Below are 22732 nucleotides of genomic sequence, written 5' to 3' on the forward strand. Positions count from 1 at the left end.
TAACGGAAAGCCAAAATATCCGCAGCCGAGCGAGGATCACGGCGCGAATCCCGGCACATATCAAGAAGAGTCCGATTAATTAGCCAATTATGGGATTTCTTACCTCATATAGAATTGTACCTAGAGTAGGACTCCCATACTACATAAAGGGGGGTTTGATCATTTGTAAACATATCATATTCACGCAATACTAAGCAATATACTGTCATTTTCTAGCTTTCATTATCCTGTTATTCTGTTCATAAACAAGTTGAAACAAATTTGGTTCAAGGGTGACTGAACTCAAGGGCCAATGTTGTTCAATTCATGTGGTTTGCATTATTTCTTTCATCGTCAATATCAATATTAATTTATTCTTCTTAATTTGTATCAAGTTATATCACGTATCCTTAAAACCGCGTATAAGTTCAATTGTTATCCGAGTTTAGGGTAAAAAATCTTATTACTGATTCCATTAGAATGCTGGGCTACTGGTGAAAAAATCAGTGGCCGTGATGGTGGTGGAACTGTGGGTGACATTATCTAATTGGGATGGTTTGTGCGATAGTGGTGGAAGGGTGAAGGGATGTTTGATTGGGGTGATTTCACTGTGGAGGAAGAATCACGATGGTGGTGGCGACGTGGCTATGATGCAGTGGCAGCTCAATCCTAAAGCCACTAAAGCAGTGGCTTTAGGCCCCCAAAAAATTAAGGCCCCAAATTTTCTCAGATTGTATATAGTATAAATAATTATGTATTTATTATTAGTGATAAATAAATCATTTATTGTCAATTTTTAAATTTTTTACTAAAAATTGTAGATTATTAAATTTGCATTTACTTCCTATTTTTTGTTATTCGTTTTTGTTACCTCATGCATGGTGGATGAGCTCAACTTCTTAATTTTTGTCTAACTCACTTCAACTTGAATCAATTTTGTGTATAACTATGATTTTGTAGAATCTTCTTCTATTCTTTAGGTGCTTTTTAAACAATTTTTCAATCTTAAGCTAATAAAATTATTAAAGGATTAGATATGAAAAAGTACTTCTTAACCTCGAATGTATTTTGAGGCCTCTTTTTAAATTTTCTCTTTAGGCCACATAGTGTTGAGTCGCCTCTGCTATGATGGTGGAGGTGGTGTGGACAGAGAGAGGAAGCGGGATAAAAATTACTATCTTTCACGCACTCAAAGCCAGTAATACACATACTGTGCTATATCACCAGTGTTGGTTTAATAGACAGTTTGATTCGAATTTTGGTAGTCAATAGGTACAACCCTTAGTACGGTGTCTACATAAAAAAAAATTGCAAATTTAAAGGGACGCATATGTATTTTGGCCTTTTGGTTATAAAAAGAAAGGGAATTTTAAAAAATAAGTAAAGTGGGTGCCCTATTTTAGTTGAACTAATCTTATGATACGCGCTTTGCGCGTGTACACTATCTCAATAAGAAAGAACTATAGAATACTATATAAATAATATACTAAAATATTATATTTGAGTGATAAAATAAAAGTTAATTTTTCCTAAAACGATGAATCTTCATACAAGTTCTCAATCATTAGTCAATATATTTAACTAAAAATTTATTTTAATTTTTTAATTCAATCATTTTAAATTCATAAATTATCATGCTTCTTTTTCAATTTCAACAATCACATATAATCCTTGAAAACCTAAGAATTTTTAAAGAGTTATTCCCTAATTCATTTTAGAAGACTCAAACAGGATTAACAAATTGATAGAAAATAATATATTTTTTTCAAAAATAAAATGCAACTGATTTAATTTTTTAATTAATAATAAATACTATATGAATTATTATAAACATATTAGAAAATGAATAAATTATTGTAGCTCATTGTATAATCAAATTACATAACTTATACGAAGAAAAGGTGTTCTAAAAAAGAAAAAGAAAATAAACAACACTAAACCTAAAATTTAAAAATAAAAAAAATAGAGCACGTCAAGGACTCTTAAACAAAAATTTCAAAACAAAAGGATAATTATATGATTTTTCATATAAAAGTCCTAAATATTAGGCTATTAATTAAATGTTTGTCCCTAGCATTAGAAAAATAATTAATGACTATTCCTGCATATAAGGAAAATAACTAAAATTACTATTCTGTCCAATATAAAATAATTAATGACGATTTTCATATTGAAGAAATTACAATTCAAATACAATCCAAATAAAGATCAAGTGGATCAAACTTTTTAAATTCGGTTTCTAATTAATCGGATTGGGTATTTCGAATTCTTGGTTTTCAGCCGCTAAGTCGATCTTCTTTATTCTTCTTATAAAAAAGTAACACAAAGAAATCATGTCAAATTGCCTAAATAGTTCATTATTCCCACCATACATCATCCAAATAAAGCATGCAAACGTTCATTATTAAAGCGCAACAAAAGTATTAATAAAGTCCAACGAATTAGCAAGTCAAATACATCAAGACCATGCCAAATTGGATAGTATTGCAGCTCCAGCCTTCGGTGTTCACAAACGCATAAAACGAAAGCTGGCGTGGGTGAGAAAGAAGAAAATCCTATATTCGATTTAGTATGGTATCTGATATTGAAGTTAGTAATTGATATTGAATATAAAGCCAATATCTAACGTGTGGGGTATTTGACTTATTAGTATTTGCCATATGGAAAATATGTGTCTAATGGGTAAGGACAAAATATAAAGTATAAATATTTTGCATTTCTAAATATCAAAAAATCTTAAATCCAATTCGAAATCCGAAATTTTATAAAGTAAATCTGAAACCAATTGTAATCCGAAAATCCAAACCAAAACTCCAAAAAATATTCAATTTCGGTTCGAATTTCGGGTTTTGCCTAAACCATGTCACCCCTGCCCTCAAGGACAAGTTCAAAACTCATGATGCGTTGTTACTTGACCACGTAGTAAATGTAGATTGAACAGTCAACATAAGATTTGAAATGAAACTCGAAAATGGACATGGAGAATCAACTCAAATTATGGGCACATATTTGATTGTTATATGTACACTTGACACAATTAGTTGTTGTCATACTTTCAGCAGAAAAGTATAATGAAACAAAGTCAATACTCATTCCACCCAATTTATGTCCAAATCCTTGAGTTTCATGAGCCATTTTTGTGCATCTTGTGCAACAAAAGGTTTAGACGATGTTGTTTCACCATTTACATCATTAGCTAACACTTCAACTTTCGTCTCCTTGGCAAGGTTTGCTTGTCTGTTAGGATGCCTTACCTTAAGTGACAGAAGACGTGAAACTTCATGAAGGCCACCCCATTTTTCTAATGCACGAGCAATATCATAGCGACCTGTAGGAGATAACTTGAAACAATCAGAACCATATGCGAGGTAAAGAATCACCGCAACTCTACGCCTCATAAACATTGTGTCATGTGGCACCCAGATGGAATCCAAATATCTGATTGTCCCAAGTGTCAACCACCATTGTGGCCCGGGACCATAGAACTTCCTCAAGATGAGTTACACTTTCAAAACACGTTGTAACGCCGGAACCAGGAACCCTATGAAGTTTGGTACCCATCAAAGTTACAGAGCATTGGAGCTTGAAAAGTACGTAGTACTATAAACGTAAACCCTCTTATTTCCTGATGTTTTAAATTTCTCAGATTCAAATAACTAAATCAAATTTTCTTAAACAAAGCTCAACAGTTAGCAAAGCCTGATGTTTTAAACTTTTTGTTTACCACTGATTCTTAAACCATCTCAGTTTGAACATTGCTGAAGTTGTGTGACACAGTATCCTCCACTTTTATTTCACTTATTTCTTCCATTTTTGTAGGGCAGTGGGTGGAGCGGATGAGACAATTACACCAAAACAGGAACAAAATCTTGTAATCAAGTTCCATACCTGCACGTTCAAAGGATTTTCTACTGGGCATATATGATGGATCCATTCCCCAATTCGTCTGGAAGCGATTGATCTGAGAAGTTGCAGTTGCAGATTAATTTCCAATCTTAATCAAAATAATCAAAAAAAATATGAAATGCAACAAAAAAGGTGGTAAACTTTCTTAAAGAGTGAAACTCAATTTTTTCCCCATTGATCAGTATCTCTTATGATGTTTTCTGCTTTTGCATGTATTCACAGTTTATGCAAGAAATCAGAAGTTATAATTAGTACGAAGAACTGGTGTCTAACCTCCTCTTGTAAATTGTCCAAGCTATCCCAGTAACCTTTCGGTTTGCGGTGTTTGTAAGCAAGAGAGAGATTCATCAATGAAGCAATTCTTCTAAAACCTCCCATGCGTGTAATCGCCTTCTCAATGTCCACTCTTCCATGGTTCCTGAGTTGCTTTCTCATAGGCATAAATCCTTCCTGTCCATGTTCAGAGATAAAATCCAAGAGCTCAGCTTTGAGAACTTCAATATTCCTCTGCAGCCCTGGAACTTTCGGCCTTCGTCGGGGTGAATATAAACTACAACTGTCTGAATTCTGCACAGCTGGCCTATCAGAATAAACAGATGAATCCTTGATTGATGAACTAACCGATGCCTCTCTACACGCATCATGGTTAATTTTCTCAAGAGGTTTCTCAGTTTCTCTTTTCTCAATGTGATCACGGATTGCACATAAGTTAGAGGGAAGGTCCTCATATATGACCTGAAAATGTCACGAACTGCTGAAAGTCCAGAGAATCAATGTAATAATACGATAGAATATAGGGAAATTTTCAAAGACCTCTCCTCGGGTTTTGCTTCGTAATACTAACCTCCCTTGTAGTTTGCAGTATTACGCTTACCTCCCTTAGTTTGATTTCTCCTTAACAATTATTTTAATCTATTTCCTATGAATGGGAAAAAACTATAACCTGACTGATTTGCACTTCATAATTTTATGCTCCTTTGATTAATTTATTTAATGAATATCTTCTTTAACAAGTCCCGGTAGAATAAGAAAAGAGAAATACCGTAAGCATGAAAATTCTCTTCCGTTTTCTCTGCAAATCGACAGTTTTCTGTTTTCCTGTTCCTCTTCAGCCTTCTCATCATCTTCTCTGTAAATGCAGTCATTCTTCACTCGTCATTTTTCCAGCAGCAGAAGGCACATGAAGGTTCTAATTCGTAATATTTCCTGCAGATTTATTGTCTTTGCTTATGTGAATTAGGTATTTTATTACCCTAAAAGTTACATGTCAAGACAAGCTACAAGTTGCATATCATATAATTAGTTCCTCAAGGTTTGCGGTTTGCCCTATAAGTAGTATCATTTAAACCTGACAAGCCAAGCAAGCTCTTTTCAACTTCCAATTGGTGCTTTTTATGGGATATAAAATGCAATGTCTCTCAAAGAAAAGGCCAACATCCTCTCTGGGGTTTGTTTTCATGCTTGTTCAGACTACTGCAATAAATTGCAAACCTTTGCAGAAAGGAGATCATTCAGATGGAGCTGTTCAACCAGGGAGAGAATCTAGATGCGATGAGTCAGCACACACAGAGTATAGGATTTAGCTATGAACTAGGTGCATGATGAAGTACAAAATAAACAAACTACCGCCTGGTGATTTGTTAATGCTATTTCCCTTCTCATTATTACCCTCACCTTCGCAACTGCTTCCCATTTTCATCGTTCGGCATATATACTGGACAACAATACATAGTTACCAGAATTCCAAAGTTCATGCTTAACAAGTTCTAAGTGCACATTAAGCAAGATCCATTTCCCCCTAAATGTAACAAGTGCTAATCAACGCACCCCATGTAGTAGCATTTGGTTCCAATCGGCATGGTTGTAAATTCACCAGTTATGAGCCTCCTTTAGACAACTACCACGACTTGGAAGATCAACCATGCATCAATAATGCTCAAATGTTGGCTCTATACCAAGATTGGCAATCATCGAATCAAAAAATCTCCACCTCTTTGGACCAGACCTGCATGGACACAACATGCTATGACACCTACAAAAGTTGAACAATTAGGGCTCACACCTTCATCAAACAATTGAACTCCCAGCTCATTCTTTTCTCATAAAGGGTGTGTATGGGTATGCAGGAAACTATTTTCTGGAAGATAATTTTTAATTATTTCATGTAAGCTGGCTTAAATATTTTGAAAAATATTTTTCTTATGAACAAATTTTCCTCTAATTTCAAGAAAATAATTTTCCCAACAAAAGGGAACTTATTTTCCAAAACTTTCATGTTAGATAGTTGTGAATATATATAATTAGTCCTAGTCCCTATGTAATAAGAGTAGGTTATGTTATGTATACTTATAAAAAGGGCTCATTGTGACATAGTTAGAATATCAATAATATATTTTTCTCCCATGCTTTCTCACATGGTATCAGAGCAACCGTGAGAAATTTATCGATGTGCATAAATTCCAGCGACTCCGGGAAGAGAAATTAGTCAACCGGAGCCCTTTTCCAGCAAAAACAGGTATGCCGACAAGAACAATATTATCCGTCATCGTTGTGCAAAAACCAACACTACCGCGAAGTAGATCAGCCTCCGGCGACCAACCATGAAAAAAATCTCCGGCAGAAAAGTATCCACGCGCCTTCACGCACTGCCGAAAGAATTTCTCAAGCGAAGTTCCGACGTCCATGCGCCGGCGCGTGAGGCTGTTTCCAGCAAAATTTACAAAACTTCTTCAGGCCAATATGTTCCTTTGCAATTCCGAGCCTACCCATCCAATTTAAACCAAATTCCGACCACTTTTATATTTTTTCCGGCGTGAACAATAATTTTCAGATTTTTGCGGCGTGAACATTATAATGGCATTCGTATCAGAAGCCTTTAACTCACAATCCGTTGGATCCAATGCATTGAATCCAATCCAGATGGTTTCTTTATCGGAATATATAGAGTTCCTTTAGTACAAAGCTTGTAGACAGCCATCTTGTGAGATTGCTACTATTGTTCAAACAGGTAATAGCGTTACTTGTATCTAGAAACCTTCGTTCTCCCAGTAATTGGGTAATTGATTCAGGAGCGTCTCATATTTCTGGTAATAAATCTGCTTCCACTATTATTTCCTATTATCAATCTCTTCCAACGGTCACAATGGCCAGTGGGTCTCAAACTGTGGCAACTGGAATAGGTCAAGCAAGTCCATTTCATTGTTTACCTTGAATTCAGTTCTTTATGTTCCCACTAGTCCTTTTAATTTCATAGTCGTTAGTCGCTTAGCCAAATCACTTAAATGTTTTATTTTATTTCTTGATGACCTTGTTTTTACACAGGAACGCAGTACGGGGCAGATCATTGGTACAGGGCATGAATCAAATGGACTTTATTACCTTATCCTTGCTAAATCACATGAACCCACATCAACAACTCGTTCTGTTACTGATTCACCAGATTTATTACATAAACGATTGGGACATCCCAGTTTATCAAAACTTCAGAAAATGGTACCTGGTTTGTTTCACTTGTCCACTCTAGAGTGTGAGTCATGTTAGCTCGGTAAGCATAGTCGCTCTCATTTCCCTCGGCGTCCTGATAATCGAGCAGAGTCACCTTTCACTTTAGTCTATTCAGATGTTTGGCATCCAAGTCGGGTCAATTCTACCTTGGGATTCCGCTACTTTGTTAGTTTCATTGATGATTATTCCAGGTGCACTTGGATATTCTTGATGAAAAATTGACCTGCGTTGTTTCTATTTTACAGACCTTCGACGCTGAAATCCAAAATCAATTTGGGGTTTCTATCCGCACATTTCATAGTGACAATGCCCAGAGTATTTGTCTCCTCCATTTCAGATTTTTATGAACTCTCATGGAATCATTCATCAAACGTCTTGTCCATACACATCTCAACAAAATGGGGTAGTGAAAATGAAGAATAGGCATCTTATTGAGACTGCTCGTACCATATTCATACAATCTCATGTTCCGTTGTGTTTTTTGGGATGCAATTGTCACATCTTGTTATCTTATTAATCGTATGCCATGCTTAGCTATCCAGAATCAAGTTCCATTCTTTGTGTTGTTTCCTCACACACCCTTGTTCCCTCTTCCACCTCGTGTATTTGGGAGCACATGTTTTGTTCATACCTTACACCCGGAAAAGATAAGTTAGCACATGTCGCACACGCCGGTCATTTTATGGTCTAAAGTAGTCTTTCTCGAGCCTGATTTGCTAACTTTAGCATATCTATCCAGGAGTTTTGCATGACTCATAGTGAAGTCGGTCACTCTGTGTTTTATCGGCATTCTGCTTCAAATGTCCGTACTTATCTGGTGGTTATGTTGCTATTGTTATAACTGGCAATGATGAAGAAGGTAATTACTAAGTTGACGCACCATTTCTTTCAGCACTTTCAGACTAAAGATCTGGGCAGGTTAAAGTGTTTTCTAGGTATTGAGGTCGCTCAATCTAGCTCAGGTATTGTGATCACACAACGGAAGTATGCCTTAGACATTCTTGAAAAAACAGGAATGACAGCTGCAAGCCTGTTGACCGTCTGATGGATCCCAATTCTAAACTTCTGCTAGGACAGGGGGAGCCGCTTAGCGATCCTGCAATATATAGGTGGCTGGTTTGTAAATTAAATTATCTCACATTGAGTAGACCTGACATTTCCGCTCCTGTGAGACTGTGAGTGTTGTAAGTCAGTTTATGGATTCTCAATGTGATAGTTATTGGGATGCAGTTGTCCGCATACTTCGGTATGTAAAATCAGCTCCAGGAAAATGATTATTGTTTGAGGATCGAGGCCTTGAGCAGATCGTTGGATACTCAGATGCTGATTGGGCAGGATCACCTTCTGATAAACGTTCTACTTCTGGATATTGTGTCTTAGTAGGAGGAAATTTGGTATCTTAGAAGAGCAAGAAACAGAATGTGGTTGCTCGGTCTAAGTACAAAAGCAGAATATCGAGCAATGGCCATGGCGACATGTGAGCTAATTTGGATCAAACAGTTGCTCAAGGAATTGAAATTTGGTGAGATCAACTAGATGGAACTTATTTGTGATAGTCAAACTGCTCTTCATATTGCATCAAATCCAATGTTCCATGAGAGAACTAAACACATTGAGATTGACTTTCACTTTGTCAGAGAAAAGATACTCTCGGAGATATTACAACAAAGTTTGTGAAGTCGAATGATCAACTTGCAGAAATTTTCACCAAGTCTCTCATTGGTCCACGTATGAGCTACATATGTAATAAGCTCGGTACATATGATTTATATGCACCAGCTTGACAGGGGAGAGTTAGATAGTTAATATAATTGTAAATAAGTATAGTCCCACATGGAATAGGATTAGTGTATAATTGTATATTGTTATAAATAGGGTCCTTGTACTATCGTTAAAAGATATCAATAATATAATTTTCCCATGTATTATTTCTCGCATTTACGTTTGTAACAAGCTCGGTATATATATATATATATATATATATATATATATATATATATATATATATNATATATGTGTGTGTGTGTGTGTGTACGCGCGCGCGCGCGCGCTTAGTGTCCCACATTGGACAATAGGTCGTATGTATTGTGTAAAATCTGTATATAGATAGGGCTCATTGTAAGATAATTAAGTTATGCATCTTAATAATATTTTCCTGTGCCTTTACATCTCACACATCATTTCTTTGCATTTTTATTTCCATTTAGACGGGGTGGATCCCATACAAAGAAATCCAAATAAGGGAGTTAACTATAATATTGCAAACCACAAGGGAGGTTAGTATTATGAAGCAAAACCTGAGAGGAGATCCGAAATTTTCCCTAGAATAGGTATTCGTATTAACAATATAAAATATTCTTCATAAATTCTGTCAACATTAGGTGTACTGGTATTTACGTAATATTCCTTGTTTAATAACTTTTCTTATTTAGCACTCCTTATATAAGAGTTTAGACTACCCGAAATAAGGTAACTTCAGACTACAACCAATTTAATACAAGTTGGTTTTTCAGACAAAAATTTTCTTGTAATCCTGGCATATGAATGTAGGAAAATAAATCTCAATGTCAACTGGATGAAGAGAGTAGCCATTGATACAAACCTCTTCCATAATTGCTTCAGAAAGAAAAGAATTCTTGTGCATTTTTGACTCCACGCTGTACTTCAGTAGTGTATGATGACTGCCTAATTGCTCTAAGATCCACTTTCCTTGAAAAGAATCGAAGTCGCCTTCCACCTGCTCAAAGCTAATTTCTTGTTCTATATGTTCAGATAAGTCTAGGACGACACGTGCATGGAGTACCATGTATAGGAGACCCTTGCATCCTTCCTGGAAAGGGACAAGTAGAAGCATCACCTTATTGATTCAAGGAGTTATCCACTTACTAATATATGATAAACATATTTCATTACAATACAGAANACCACTAGCTCCTGGGCAACTTTGTGTAAGCAGGTTTTAACACAAGGAAACCCCACAATATATGATATACCACCATTTTTAAAGTTACACGCGATGGTCATTTTTAACGACATTGATGTATTGGGAAATAAAGTTAGACCATTGGGGAAGCGTTTGCACTAACATTAATCCAATTTGACACAGCCGGACTAAATTGATGCAAACTAAAGCAACATGACTAGATTGTACAATAAGAAAGACTGGTGGATTTAACCTGGTTCGACAAGTATTTGTGCTTTTTCACGGAAAGATGACCTGTTCTTTCACCATGAGAAACTTAGTACCAGAATTTCAAAGTTGGATTTGCAGGCCCGGTAAACCCAACCAAAGTACCTTCCACACTGTGTATGTAATGTAAAGTTAGTGTCCCACATTGGAAATAGGTAGTGTAACGACCCGACCGGTCGTTTTGAGTATTAGAACCTCATTCCCTATTTGATGTTTCCCGTATGTTTATTTGATGTTGTATGACTTGTAAGGATAGTTGGTTTTGTTTCGGGAAGGGTTGAGAGTGAATTGGAACACTTAGTTCCATTTGGGAAAGCTTAAGTTGTAAGACTTGACCAAGGTTTGATTTTTGAGTGAACAACCTCGAAATCGGGATCTAAGGGTTCCAATATATTCGTATGGCGATATTTTTGGACATAGGCGTATTTTCAGATTTGAATTTAGAGGTTCCTAGAAGGTTTGGCTCTTTTTTGTTGAAAGTTGGCAATTTGAAGAATTTGAGAGTTCTTAAGTTTGACAGGTAGTTGACTTTTGGGTTAATGAGCTTAGATCATGGTTTTGAGACCTTGGATAGGTCCTAATGGTTGATATGAACTTGTGTGTAGTTTGGTTGTAATCCGGAATGTCAAGGGTGATTCGGATGCATTCGGCGAAGTTTGAAAAGTTAAGAGATGAATTTGATCTTCGATTCTTGGTTTGCTGTTGTTTTTTATGTTTCAAGTCTTGCGACAAGCTTACAGGAAGTATATGGACATGATTCAGGCTACTGGTTTTCTAGTGCAGGGTGGTGCTTCGATCGCGGAGCTGAGTCTCGCGATCGCGGAGGGAGTCAGGCTGGCGACGTCTTGCACTTCGCGATCACGGAAGGATCTATGCGATCGCGAAGAAGGAAGGTGGTCGGGTTGGTCGTGTTTCGCGATCGCGGGCGAAGGGATGCGATCGCGTAGGCTGGAGAGGGCTGGTCACAGCATTCGCGTGGGTGTGATCGCGTTCGCGAAGAGGTACAAGAGTGAGGCGGCGAGTTGGCCTACGCCGTCGCGAGGTTGAGGGTCGCGACTGCGTAGAGCACTAGACATTTGTGCTCTGCGATCACGAAGGCCCTTTCGCGATCTGGGCAGTGTATCTAAGTTGTTATTCCAAGATTTTTGCCCATTCTCTCATATTTTGAACCCTAAACTTGGAGATGGACGATTTTTCAAGGAGATTTTGATACAAGGCAAGAGGGTAAGTGATTTCTACTCATTTGATGATTATATTTCAAGACTTTACATGGATGTTTTTTTACCCCTAAATCAAGGATTTAAGTGTAAAAATTGAGGTTTTTGGTATGAACTTAAGAGAATGAATTTGGAACCCGATTTCTAACTACATATTTGGACTTGTATGTCGCTTGCGCCGATCACTTTAAGGTCTAAAGCAGTCTCCTTGAGCCCGGTTTGGGAAGTTCAGCATAGTTATTCAGGAGTTTGGCATGACTCGTAGTGAAGCTGATCACTCTGTATTTTATCGACATTATGCTCCAAATTTGTGTATTATTTGGTGGTTTATGTTGACGATATAGTTATTACTCGCAATGATCAAGATGGTATTACTAGTTTGAAGCATCATCTCTTTCAACAATTCCAGATTAAGGATCTGGGCAGATTGAAGTATTTTTAGGTATTGAAGTCGCTCAATACCGAGGGTCTTTCGGAAACAGCCTCTCTACTCCTTCGGGGCAGGGGTAAGGTCTGCGTACTCACTACCCTCCCCAGACCCCACTTGTGGGATTACACTGGGTAGTTGTTGTTGTTGTTGTTGAAGTCGCTCAATCTAGCTCTGGTATTGTCTGCCTTAGACATTTTTGAGGAGACAGGAATGACGGGTTGTATACCCGGTGACACTCATATGGATCTGAATGCTAAACTTCAGCCGGGACCGGGAAAACCTCTTATCGATCTTGCAAGATATAGATGGTTGGTTAATAAGTTGAATTACCTCACAGTGAGTGACCTGACATTTCCTTCCGTGTGAGTGTTGTAAGTCAATTATGAACTCTCCTTGTGATAGTCATTGGGATGTAGTTATCCGAATTCTTCAGTATATAAAATCAGCCCAGGCAAAAGGATTGAGGCCATGAGCAGAACGTGGATACACAAACGTTGATTGGACAAGATTACCTTCTAATAAACATTCTATGTCTGGAAATTGTGTTTTAGTAGGAGGTAATTTGGTGTCTTGGAAGAGCAAGAAATAGAATGTGGTTGCTCGGTCTAGTGCAGAAGCAAAATATCGAGCAATGTCTATGGCAACATATGAGCTAGTTTGGATCAAACAGTTGCTCAAGAAAGTGAAATGTGTGATAATCAAGTTGTCTTTCATATTGTATCAAATTTGGAGTTCCATGAGAGAACTAAACACATTGAGATTGATTGTCACTTCATCAGAGAAAAGATACTCTCAGGAGATATTGTTACAGAGTTTGTGAAGTCAAATAATCAGCTTGCAGATATTTCACCAAGTCCCTCACCGGTCCTCGTATTGGTTATTTATAACAAGCTCGGTACATATAATCTATATGCACCGACTTGAGGGGGAGCAGGGGTGTAGGTACCTTGCTTGAAGCGGTGTCACAGGACACCGCTTCGTCAATTTTTTTTTTTTTTGTAATCTGTATGTATAAATAATTCATAAAATTAAAATATTGGGTATAAATATAAGAAATGACACTGCTTGTCGTTACAGTAATTTATTCATTTGTTCACTTCTTCAAATATTGACACCACTTACGAAAATTCTTGCGTACGCCACTGAGGGGGAGTGTTAGATATGATATGTATTCTTAGTATCCCATATTGGAAAATAGGTAGTGTGTAATATGTAAAGTGTATGTATAAATAGGGCTCAATGTAAGTAAACAGTTAATAGGTAAATTAATAATATTTTCTCCCGTGCTATTTCTCTCACACACCATTTCTCAACTCATAAAGAAGCGCAGCCTCTTGCTTTTCTATTCTCTCTGGTTCTCCACAACTACACAAATTATCTCAATATATCTCCACATTTTACAGGCAAAGGAGTGGACCTAAACCTCCTACAGAAAGAAATCGTAGTTCGTAACAATCAGATAGAAAACTACAATATAGTTGTATAGCAAATATGAGTTAATTTCATAATAAGAAATTTCTATAGATGTTCAAAGGCAACAACACCAAGGAATAGTGGGAAAAAAAGATAAACTAACTAGGAGATTGAGTTCCCTAGTCCCTACTCCAGGTCAACTTGGAAACTGAGTCATCCAAAACAAATGCCTAGTGGTGTCTCATGTCACCTAAGGTCCATAATCATTCAACGTTTTTTCTAGTCGAAAACCTAAGGTCCTATATATTAAGAATTTTAATTATCATTACCAAAGCAAAGTAAAAGACCCATTCAGATCATTTAGCTAATTTCTGTTTATTTTGGTTTTTCTCCAGGTTCTCTTGTAAGATTCAAGATTCCACTCTACCAAATAAAAGAACCAGATTATAGGAAACAATTAGTCCCCTGAGAAGGGAGAAAAGGGGAAAACAGAAACAATGTTACCAAACCCATCATGGAGAAGGCATTTGCTTTGCAGGCACAAGGAAAAAATTTGTAGAGATACATCAGAGGTTTATTTAACACAATTTAAGAAAAACTTTCTCTAAGATTCTCTGTCATGGATGTTTAGATATAAGAAAATGTTATTACTTTCAGTATGAACTAACACAATTCCATGCAGTTCAAATGTAATATACTGCTGCTTTATTCTGTTATTTAATTCAAACGCAAGCCACCTGAAGAATGCGAACTTTGTTGTTGTCCCGTGATAAGATCTTACTGATTGCCAAATTTGGAACTATCCTGCAACAATTCGGGACAAATTAACATTAGTATGACCAAGCCGGAAATTATAATATCTCAATACAAAAAAAGCAGTTAACAATAAGACATCCTTGGTTGCAAGATATTATAAAGGCTAGGAATTTGCTTTACACTGAATAAGACTATGATTCAACGTGTTTCTATTTCTAAGCACTTCAAACTTTGGATGAATTTCTAATGTTGAGTGATTGGTTTAGTCTGTAGTTTAATTTCATTTTTACCATACAATAATTAATTGACGAGGATTTACGCATCTTTAGGAAGCTAAGGTTTGTTCTTCCAGAGTTAGTCAAATGGTTCTCTAATACCATTGAATTCCTTTACTTTCACAAGAACCAGGATACAGAGATTGTATCTCTCTAAGCCGGTAAATCTGAAACATGGAATTAAACATCAGAGAGACTTTACTTAAGACAAACAAGAGAATGCTACCTTATATTACTGTTTGCAGCTTAAGAAACTTTTATGTAGCTAGCCAAAAGACATCTAGTGATATCTATGAATCAAAGCAAGGCCAAGTTTCCCTCATTTCTGCCACTTAAAGGCACATCTAAAATATACACTAAGTGAAATGTAATCACCAGAGGAAACAGATATCAATGATGAGTTTACATGAACAATTTACTATAAAAAAACTCAAACATGATCAGAGGAAAGCCCTTAAAACTTACTCGGGAAGACTTTCATAAGCAGTCAAAACATTCCACACTTCACGAACTGGAGCCTTTACTGTAATACTAGCAACAACACAGCGATGAACACCTCCATTTTCCTTCATCCAAAATCAATTTATGAAAGGGACTACCAAAATAATATGGCTTCGCACGAAAAGGTAAGTCATAGTATAAAGTCTATCAATTACCAGTAGACCATCAAATCTTCGGAGATGGACTTCATCCACCACGCATGGCTTGTCAAGTCTGCAAGCTTTCCCAAATATTCCCCAATTATTACTCACATCACTTGTAGCTGGTGCCAACGGGCCAAAAGTGTCTTTGACAAACTTGTCCTTTAAGTTTTCACTGGAAGATTTATTCTCATGGGATATGGCACAATCAATATCTCTCATCACGGGAATAAGGGAAGAACCAGGTTCGCCTTTGGTATTAGCACAAGTGACAGAAACACTCTGATCACCTTGATAACTGTTTTCAGCTCTGTAGGACAAGGCTTGAAGATTTACTGGGAGGTCTGACCTGATAATCCTCTCCAAGAAAATGGCAGGAAAGTTGAACCTTGGTATGACACTAACTTCATAACTTAGTATAGCTGTTGAAGACCTGAAAAGGAAACCAGGGAAACAAGAAACTAAGGAAGAACTATGTCTACATGTAGAAATATGTCTGCATCATAAGTGCACTAGGGGAAATTGTCCTTTGACTCGTTTGAGGCCAATTCTCTCCTAATCCTACCTTATTTTCTGAAAAAGGCATTTGCAGATTTTGACATTAATATGGAAGACAACATAAAAGGATAATTAGGAAAAGAGAAGTTCTGTCTGCTCCGATAAAGATCTTACCTTTTTCCAGCTCTCACAGACCATCTGCCTTCAAACTTCTTGAAGTCACCGTCAACCATAGAGAAATGGAGTTCGCGAACATTATCCTAAATTTGGAGAATTTATAAAAGATATTAATCAAATCAAGGAAAATAAAGAGCAATGTAAGAAAAAGGCTGTCATCTAGTCATAACCAAAGGAATCTTCAAGGAAATGTGCATTTATCACCATCCTCTCAGCAGGATGCAATGCGCTAGTTCTTATTGTTTTACTGCATGAATAGATTTTATGGGTTTGAATTGTACTACTCATCACAAAAGATGATTTAACACATAAGATCAGTCGGAGAATATTTTCCTTATGGCTTTTAAGAATTTATACGATTTGATTTTATTAGGAGTTTATTCAGAAATACACTTACCAAAAATGTATACAATTGTAATTGTTATAATTCCCAATCAAGCTTTTCAGCCTAATACTATGTCTTATGCTTTTCTGGAACATCAAAAATCCTCAATCAATTCCGCTTCCCAAATCCAAACTCTCACCATCTTCCATTGGAGTTGTTAGATAATAGTATATATAATAATATACTAGTGTCCCACATCGGAGAATAGGTATTAGTGTTATGTAATGTCTGTAAACATATTATCTCCCATGCCTTCTCACATGGTATCAGAGCATCAGTGAGAAATCCCTAGTTTAATGATCCCTTCGGAGCCCTTTACGGGAAGCTCAAATTATTTAGCTTAGGTTTCCTCTGTCGAATTGTGGTGCAAGGGTCAAGATGTTCAAGATCACTTAACCAAAAAGGCTAGTCAAAGAGATGAAAAGGCCAAAGCTCTTTGGAAGAAGATTGACGCTCAGTGATATAGTATCCTGTGGCGATCTATTGATCCAAGTTGATGCCTTTATTTCGTCCATTTTCAGACATGTCATTTAGTTTGGGAAAAGGCTCGGACTTTATACACTAATGACATTTCTCGTTTTATATGATGTGATATCTTGGATGACAAATTTAAAAAACAGGAATCGGATATGTCTACTTACTTGGAAAGGTATGTCTACTTACTTGGAACTGGAATCTCTACATGACTCTCAACAATCTAATGTAGACAAACTAGACAAACTAGTACCATCTCCTGAAGCGTGGATAAACTCGGATGTCCTAAACGTCTGTGAATTAGGTATGGAGGATCTGTAACTAGACATATTGTGGAGGGATTGAGTGAGTAAAGGTAATAAAGGCTTGAGTGAGTTAAGGTAGTAAAGGCCTTCTAATTCACGCCCTGTGCCAATTGTGTGCCTCGTACTGTGGTCCTGCATAATAAAAGAAGCATCAATAAAATATATACCACAATGGAGGGAACAAGTCAAACGACTAACATATGCAAGACTAAAAGGATAGCCAGGGACATAAAGAACGAAATCTAGAGTGATCGAAGATGGGAATTAGCTTGTCCAACTCCTTTTGCTTTAGTTTGAAACCCATTGGCTAAAGTAATAGTGGGAAGAGACAGTGAATACACAATATTCGACAAAAGTGATTTATCACCAGAGATATGATCAGAAGCGCCTGAGTCCATGACCCATGGTCCAAAAGTACTAGACTGGGAAACACAAGCAAAAGAATTACCAGCAACAGAAGTATCAGTCTGAGTAACGAGGCTACTTGTGGAGATGTCTGCTTACTTGCTTGAAACTGAAGAAACTCATTATATTCCCCTTCAGATAAAGAAAATCCCTGATTACCTGTAGTCTCGGTCTGAGCAACATAAGCATTTTTGGGTGGTCGACCATGTAAAAAATAGCACATTTCACGAGTGTGTCCAAGTTTATTACAATAAGAACACTTGGGTCTAGATCTTCCAAAACGACCTCCTCCTCGTCTATTCTAGCTAGTTTCAGATGCCTGATTTTCCACTGTCTGGGATGCGAGAACAGAGGAGTCAAGTGTTTGTGATGCGATCACTAGGTTGTTTAGTGTTGCAGGAAGACGAAGTAATTGAGAGAATAATTCATCAACTGTAGGGATAGCCGGCCTAGTCAAAATCTGGTCACGTACTGAATCAAGGTCATTAGGAAGCCCAGCGAGTGTAAGAACTAGAAACATCTTGTGCCGTTGCTCTTGTTGTTTTTCAATACTAGCAGAAACTGTCATCAACTTCTCAAATTCCTCCATAACTGCCTGTACTTGTCCCAAGTAAGTAGACATATACAATTCCTGTTTCTTCAAGTTTGTCATTCGCGATAATCACATCATAGAATCGAGATATGTCATTAGTGTATAAAGTGCGAGCCTTTTCCCAAACTAATTGATATGTCTGGAATGGACGAAACAAGGGCATCAGCTTGGAATCAATAGATCGCCACAATATACTACACAATTGAGCATCCATCTTTTCCCAAAGTGCTTTAGTCTTTTCATCTCCCTCGCTAGCCTTTTTGGTTAAGTGATCTTAAACACTTCGACCCTTGCACCACAATTCAACAGCGGAAGCCCACGCTAAATAGTTTGAACTTTCCATTAAGGGCTCTGAAGTAATCATGAAGCTTGAATTTCCAGAACCCTTGTTTTTAGAACCAAATACATCAAATCCAAGAGACATGGTTGTACCAAATAGCAAAGACAAGTACGACCAGCAATAATCTCGCCGGAGAAGTGAAGAGAAAAGGCCGGAATCTGGAAAAACAGTTGCCAGAAAAATAGAAAAGTCGCTGGAAAAATAGAAAAGTTGTCGAAATGTGATGAAACTTGAATGGTTAGGGTTGGAAAAGCCTTGCGAACAAGCTGTCTCAAAGAAGGTCGGCTAAAAAAATGGCTGGAATGTGATGAAACTTGAATGGTTAGGGTTGGAAAAGCCTTGCGAACAAGCTGTCTCAAAGAAGGTCGGCTAAAAAAATGGCTGGAGGAGGTCCCACGCGCCGGCACGTGAGACAGATCTCGTCGGAGAAAAGAAACTCCGATGGGCGCGTGAGAGCGCGTGGAGACTCTGATGTCGGAGATTCTTTTTGGGGTTTGGCCGCTGAGGGTTGGAGGACCTCTTGGTGGTGTCGGTTTTTGCACAACACCACCAGAAATTTTTTTGACGAAAAGCGCCCTACAAAGGTCGCTGGATTGAAGCACGGCGACTGTTTCGGCTGGGTTTTCTTTCCCGGATATTTTCTCACAACCTCGCTCCGGTACCATGTGAATAACACAGGAAAAATTATATTATGTTGACTTATTAACAATGATACAATGAGCCCTATATATAATATATGTCATATTCCTACTACATATGGGACTAGGATTATTTACATATAACTATTTAACTAACAATAATTAAAGTACTTTTGGCGATCTATACAATCTAAGAGAAGTATTGCGATTTCACAAAGAAAGTACGCCTTAAATATACTAGAGGTGACTGCCATGGCAGATTACAAACCTATTGATACTCTTATGGAAACGAGTGTCAAACTTGTTCTTGGATAGAGACAGCTTTTGACAGATATTTTATTTGCAGTAAGTGTCATCTGTCAATTCCTACAAGCACGGTGTAAAGGTCATCGGGATGCAAAAAATCTATACCTTCAGATACATCAAAAGAGCTCGAGAACAAGGATTCTTATTCAAGACAAGGGTCATCTAGACATTGTTAGATATTTTCATACGGATTGGGCAGGTTCTCCGTCATATAGACGTTACACTTTTGGATATTGTCTTATGATTGGAGGAAACCTAATCTCTTGGGAAAGAATAAAGCAAGATGTTGCCGCCAGATCTAGTGCATAAGCAGAATATCAAGCAATGCCTCTTGCCATTACTGAACTTATCCAGTCGAAATAACTCCTCCAAGAGTTATGGTTTGTAGAAGTCAAACAAATGAAGCTAATTCGCGACAATCAAGTTGCTCTCCACATTGCCCCAAATCCTGTTTCTCATTAGAGGACAAAACATATAGAGGTGGATTGTCATTTAATTAGACACGAGATCGAGTCCAGATGCATAGTCACTAGCTTTGTTAGCTCGAAGGATCAGTTAAATGTTTTTACTAAATCCCTAAGATGACGTCGGATCGAATACATTTGTAACAAGCTTGGAGCTTATGATATATAAGCTCCTGCTTGAGGGGGAGTATTAAGATTCTATATGATTTGATTTGAGATTTGATTATGAGCTTATACTGTGATTATACACTTGTCAAAATTGTATGCACTGCAACTACTATAAATTATCAATCAAGCTTGAGGGAATAATCAAGCTTTTCAGCCTAACACACTCTAATTTCTCAATGCCAAGACTATGGAAGTTGGTAAATAAGTTCAAAGAGCTCAATTACAAATCTTCCATCTTTCAGAGATCTGTTCAATCACTCTGCATATTAACTAAATCTAATCTATGTACCACATCTAACATTATTATGTAATGAATCGGCATCTCTTTTATGTTGACTAAAGAAAATATTCCTACCTTAATTAAATAGCCTAACTCAGTAGCAGTGACAATTTGAGCCCAAACCCATTTGACCCGCCCAATCCGCCCAAGGTTGGGCCGATCATTGACCCGCCTATTTGTTGAATTCAGCCCATCTTGACCCAACTCATCTAAAATTGAGCTGATTTTTAGCCTAAATTGATCCATGAGTAACCTTGCTAAAATATCTTTAAAATAATTCTTTTTTGCTTGATATGTTACATATGACCATAATTAAAAGAAAAAAAAAGTCTTATTTGATAAAAAAAAATTCATAAGAAAACAACACATATTAATTAAAGCTTGATAAGAAAAGGGCGGGTTGGATTCTTTATTTCTTCATGTTCATAGACCAAGTAACTTTTGGGCGGGGTCATTGACCCACTTATTTATTGACTCAGCCCATTTTGACCCACCCAATATCAGTCCAACCCGCCCATTTGACATCCCTAGTAGTCAGGTTGACTGTTTGCTATAGCACTAGGCCCATGTTAGAAAAATAATTATCAGAGAAAGGCAGTTATATTTTCTTTACAGTAAATTGAAACCTAAAATATTGGAAGGCACCCACAATGTTGCCGAGTTCATTTTAGTGAAGACGTGGGGTCCTAGTCGGGTCAATTCTACCTTGGGCGCCTCACTCCTAGTAAAAAATGGTTTTGACGCAAACAACCACCGGAAAAGTTGCACGGCGACTGTTTCTTCCCGTAATCGTTGTAGATTGCACGAGTATTTTCTCACTACCGCTCTGATACCATGTAAGAAAGCACGGGAAAAAATATTATTGATATTCTATTAAATGTTTTATAGTAGCCCTATTTATACATAATCTACTCTTATTCCATGTGGGACTAGGGTTATTTACATTACTATCTAACAATTACCTAACAAGAATTACAACCATTTACATGCTACACATGAAATGCAGCTGCGAAATGGATCTGAAAAATGTTTAGATATACACAGATATTGCTATTAAGGAGACAAGCTCTGAAAATTAAAATTTAGAAATTGAGGCTCCTAGTAGATCTTTCTCATGAAACATCGAAGTAACTGACATTCTTTAGACGTCCCCCAGTGTTATAGATGACCGAAGGAAAAGTGAATATTGTTCTATATGCAAAAAAATAAAAATAAAAAGAATTATCGCTACTTGTGAAAAATGTAATCATATTCGGCACAATGACTTTGCTTAGGAGAATAGTTATAAAGTATATAAGTACCATTTAACCCCAGACACCTAATACTTAAATAACCTATACTTAAATACAGAAGAAACTTCATATAACTAATAACCACTTCTTAAGTAACATTTTCAAGTTGAGTCAACTGTCACATTGGGATAATTTATAGTAGTGTTATAAATAGCGCTCGCCTCAGCGCTAATAGCGTGAGGCGAGGCGAGGCGAGACAGTGTCGCTACAGAGGGTCTGTTGCGTTGCGTTTTAAAATAGCGATCGCCTCTGCCTGTGTAGCGAGAGGCAACAGTGTCGCGAGAAGCGACTGTAGCGTCGCTTTTTAAAAATTAAAAAAAGAAAAGGGCAAAGACTTAAATCGCGATTAGGGCTTGACATTTGACAACAGAGCTTCTTCGAGCTTCTTCAACTTCGAACAAAACAACAGAGAGGTTTCTGAACTCGCGATTAGGGCTCGTCTGCCATCGTCTTCTTCATCGTCCGCCTTCGTCTTCTTCAAGCTTCAATAGAGGTTTCTGCCATTGAAAGACCAGGTATGCTTCTTCTCCCTTCTCCCTTCTCCCTTCTTCTCCCTTCTCCCTTCTCCCTTCTCCCTTCTATTTTTTTCCTCTGTTTTTGTCTTTTTTTGGCTCTGTTTTGGCAAAATAACAGAGGTTGTTTCGAGGCCCTGTTTTGGCAAAATACAGAGGTCTTCACCTGTTTTGCTTGCCTTTTTTCAATTATTGACTTATAGTCTTATAGAGTAGAATTAATTGCATATTGACTTGATAATTTTTTTCTATAAAACAGTGTTGAAATGGCGTCATCCGATAGTAATAAACGAAATGATATAGCTTGGAATTATGCTATACAAGGCTCATCAAGATCCGCAATTAAATGTGTGTTTTGTGAAAAAACATATCATGGTGGGATAACTCGTCACAAGCAACATTCGATAGATGGATTTAAAAATGTAGTATAATGTCCCCTTTGTCCGCCCGAGGTTAGGGAGGAAGTAAAAGCTTTTGTTGATAAGAAAAATGTGACAAGAACTCTTAATGAATTTTGAAGCACTGGTGAATCTAATTGATGAAGATGATGAAATGGATGAAGATGGTGAAATGGGACCTCCCCCC

The 22732-nt window shown here is 37.2% G+C and overlaps 1 protein-coding gene across 1 annotated transcript in view; it reads right to left on the minus strand.

The window, feature by feature from the left end:
* Positions 1–2938: 2938 nt before the first annotated feature.
* Positions 2939–22732, minus strand: part of LOC109209009 — a gene marked incomplete in the record, with an annotated part of 29052 nt that continues 9258 nt past the window's right edge. Inside the window, 8 exon segments of the mRNA XM_019372175.1 lie at positions 2939–3307; positions 3868–3940; positions 4159–4620; positions 9992–10219; positions 14377–14443; positions 15136–15236; positions 15327–15744; positions 15984–16069. Of these exon segments, the coding sequence (XP_019227720.1) occupies positions 3069–3307; positions 3868–3940; positions 4159–4620; positions 9992–10219; positions 14377–14443; positions 15136–15236; positions 15327–15744; positions 15984–16069 (1674 nt within the window).

This window comes from Nicotiana attenuata, unplaced genomic scaffold (assembly GCF_001879085.1).
Source record: "Nicotiana attenuata strain UT unplaced genomic scaffold, NIATTr2, whole genome shotgun sequence".
Classification (NCBI taxonomy): Eukaryota; Viridiplantae; Streptophyta; class Magnoliopsida; order Solanales; family Solanaceae; genus Nicotiana; species Nicotiana attenuata.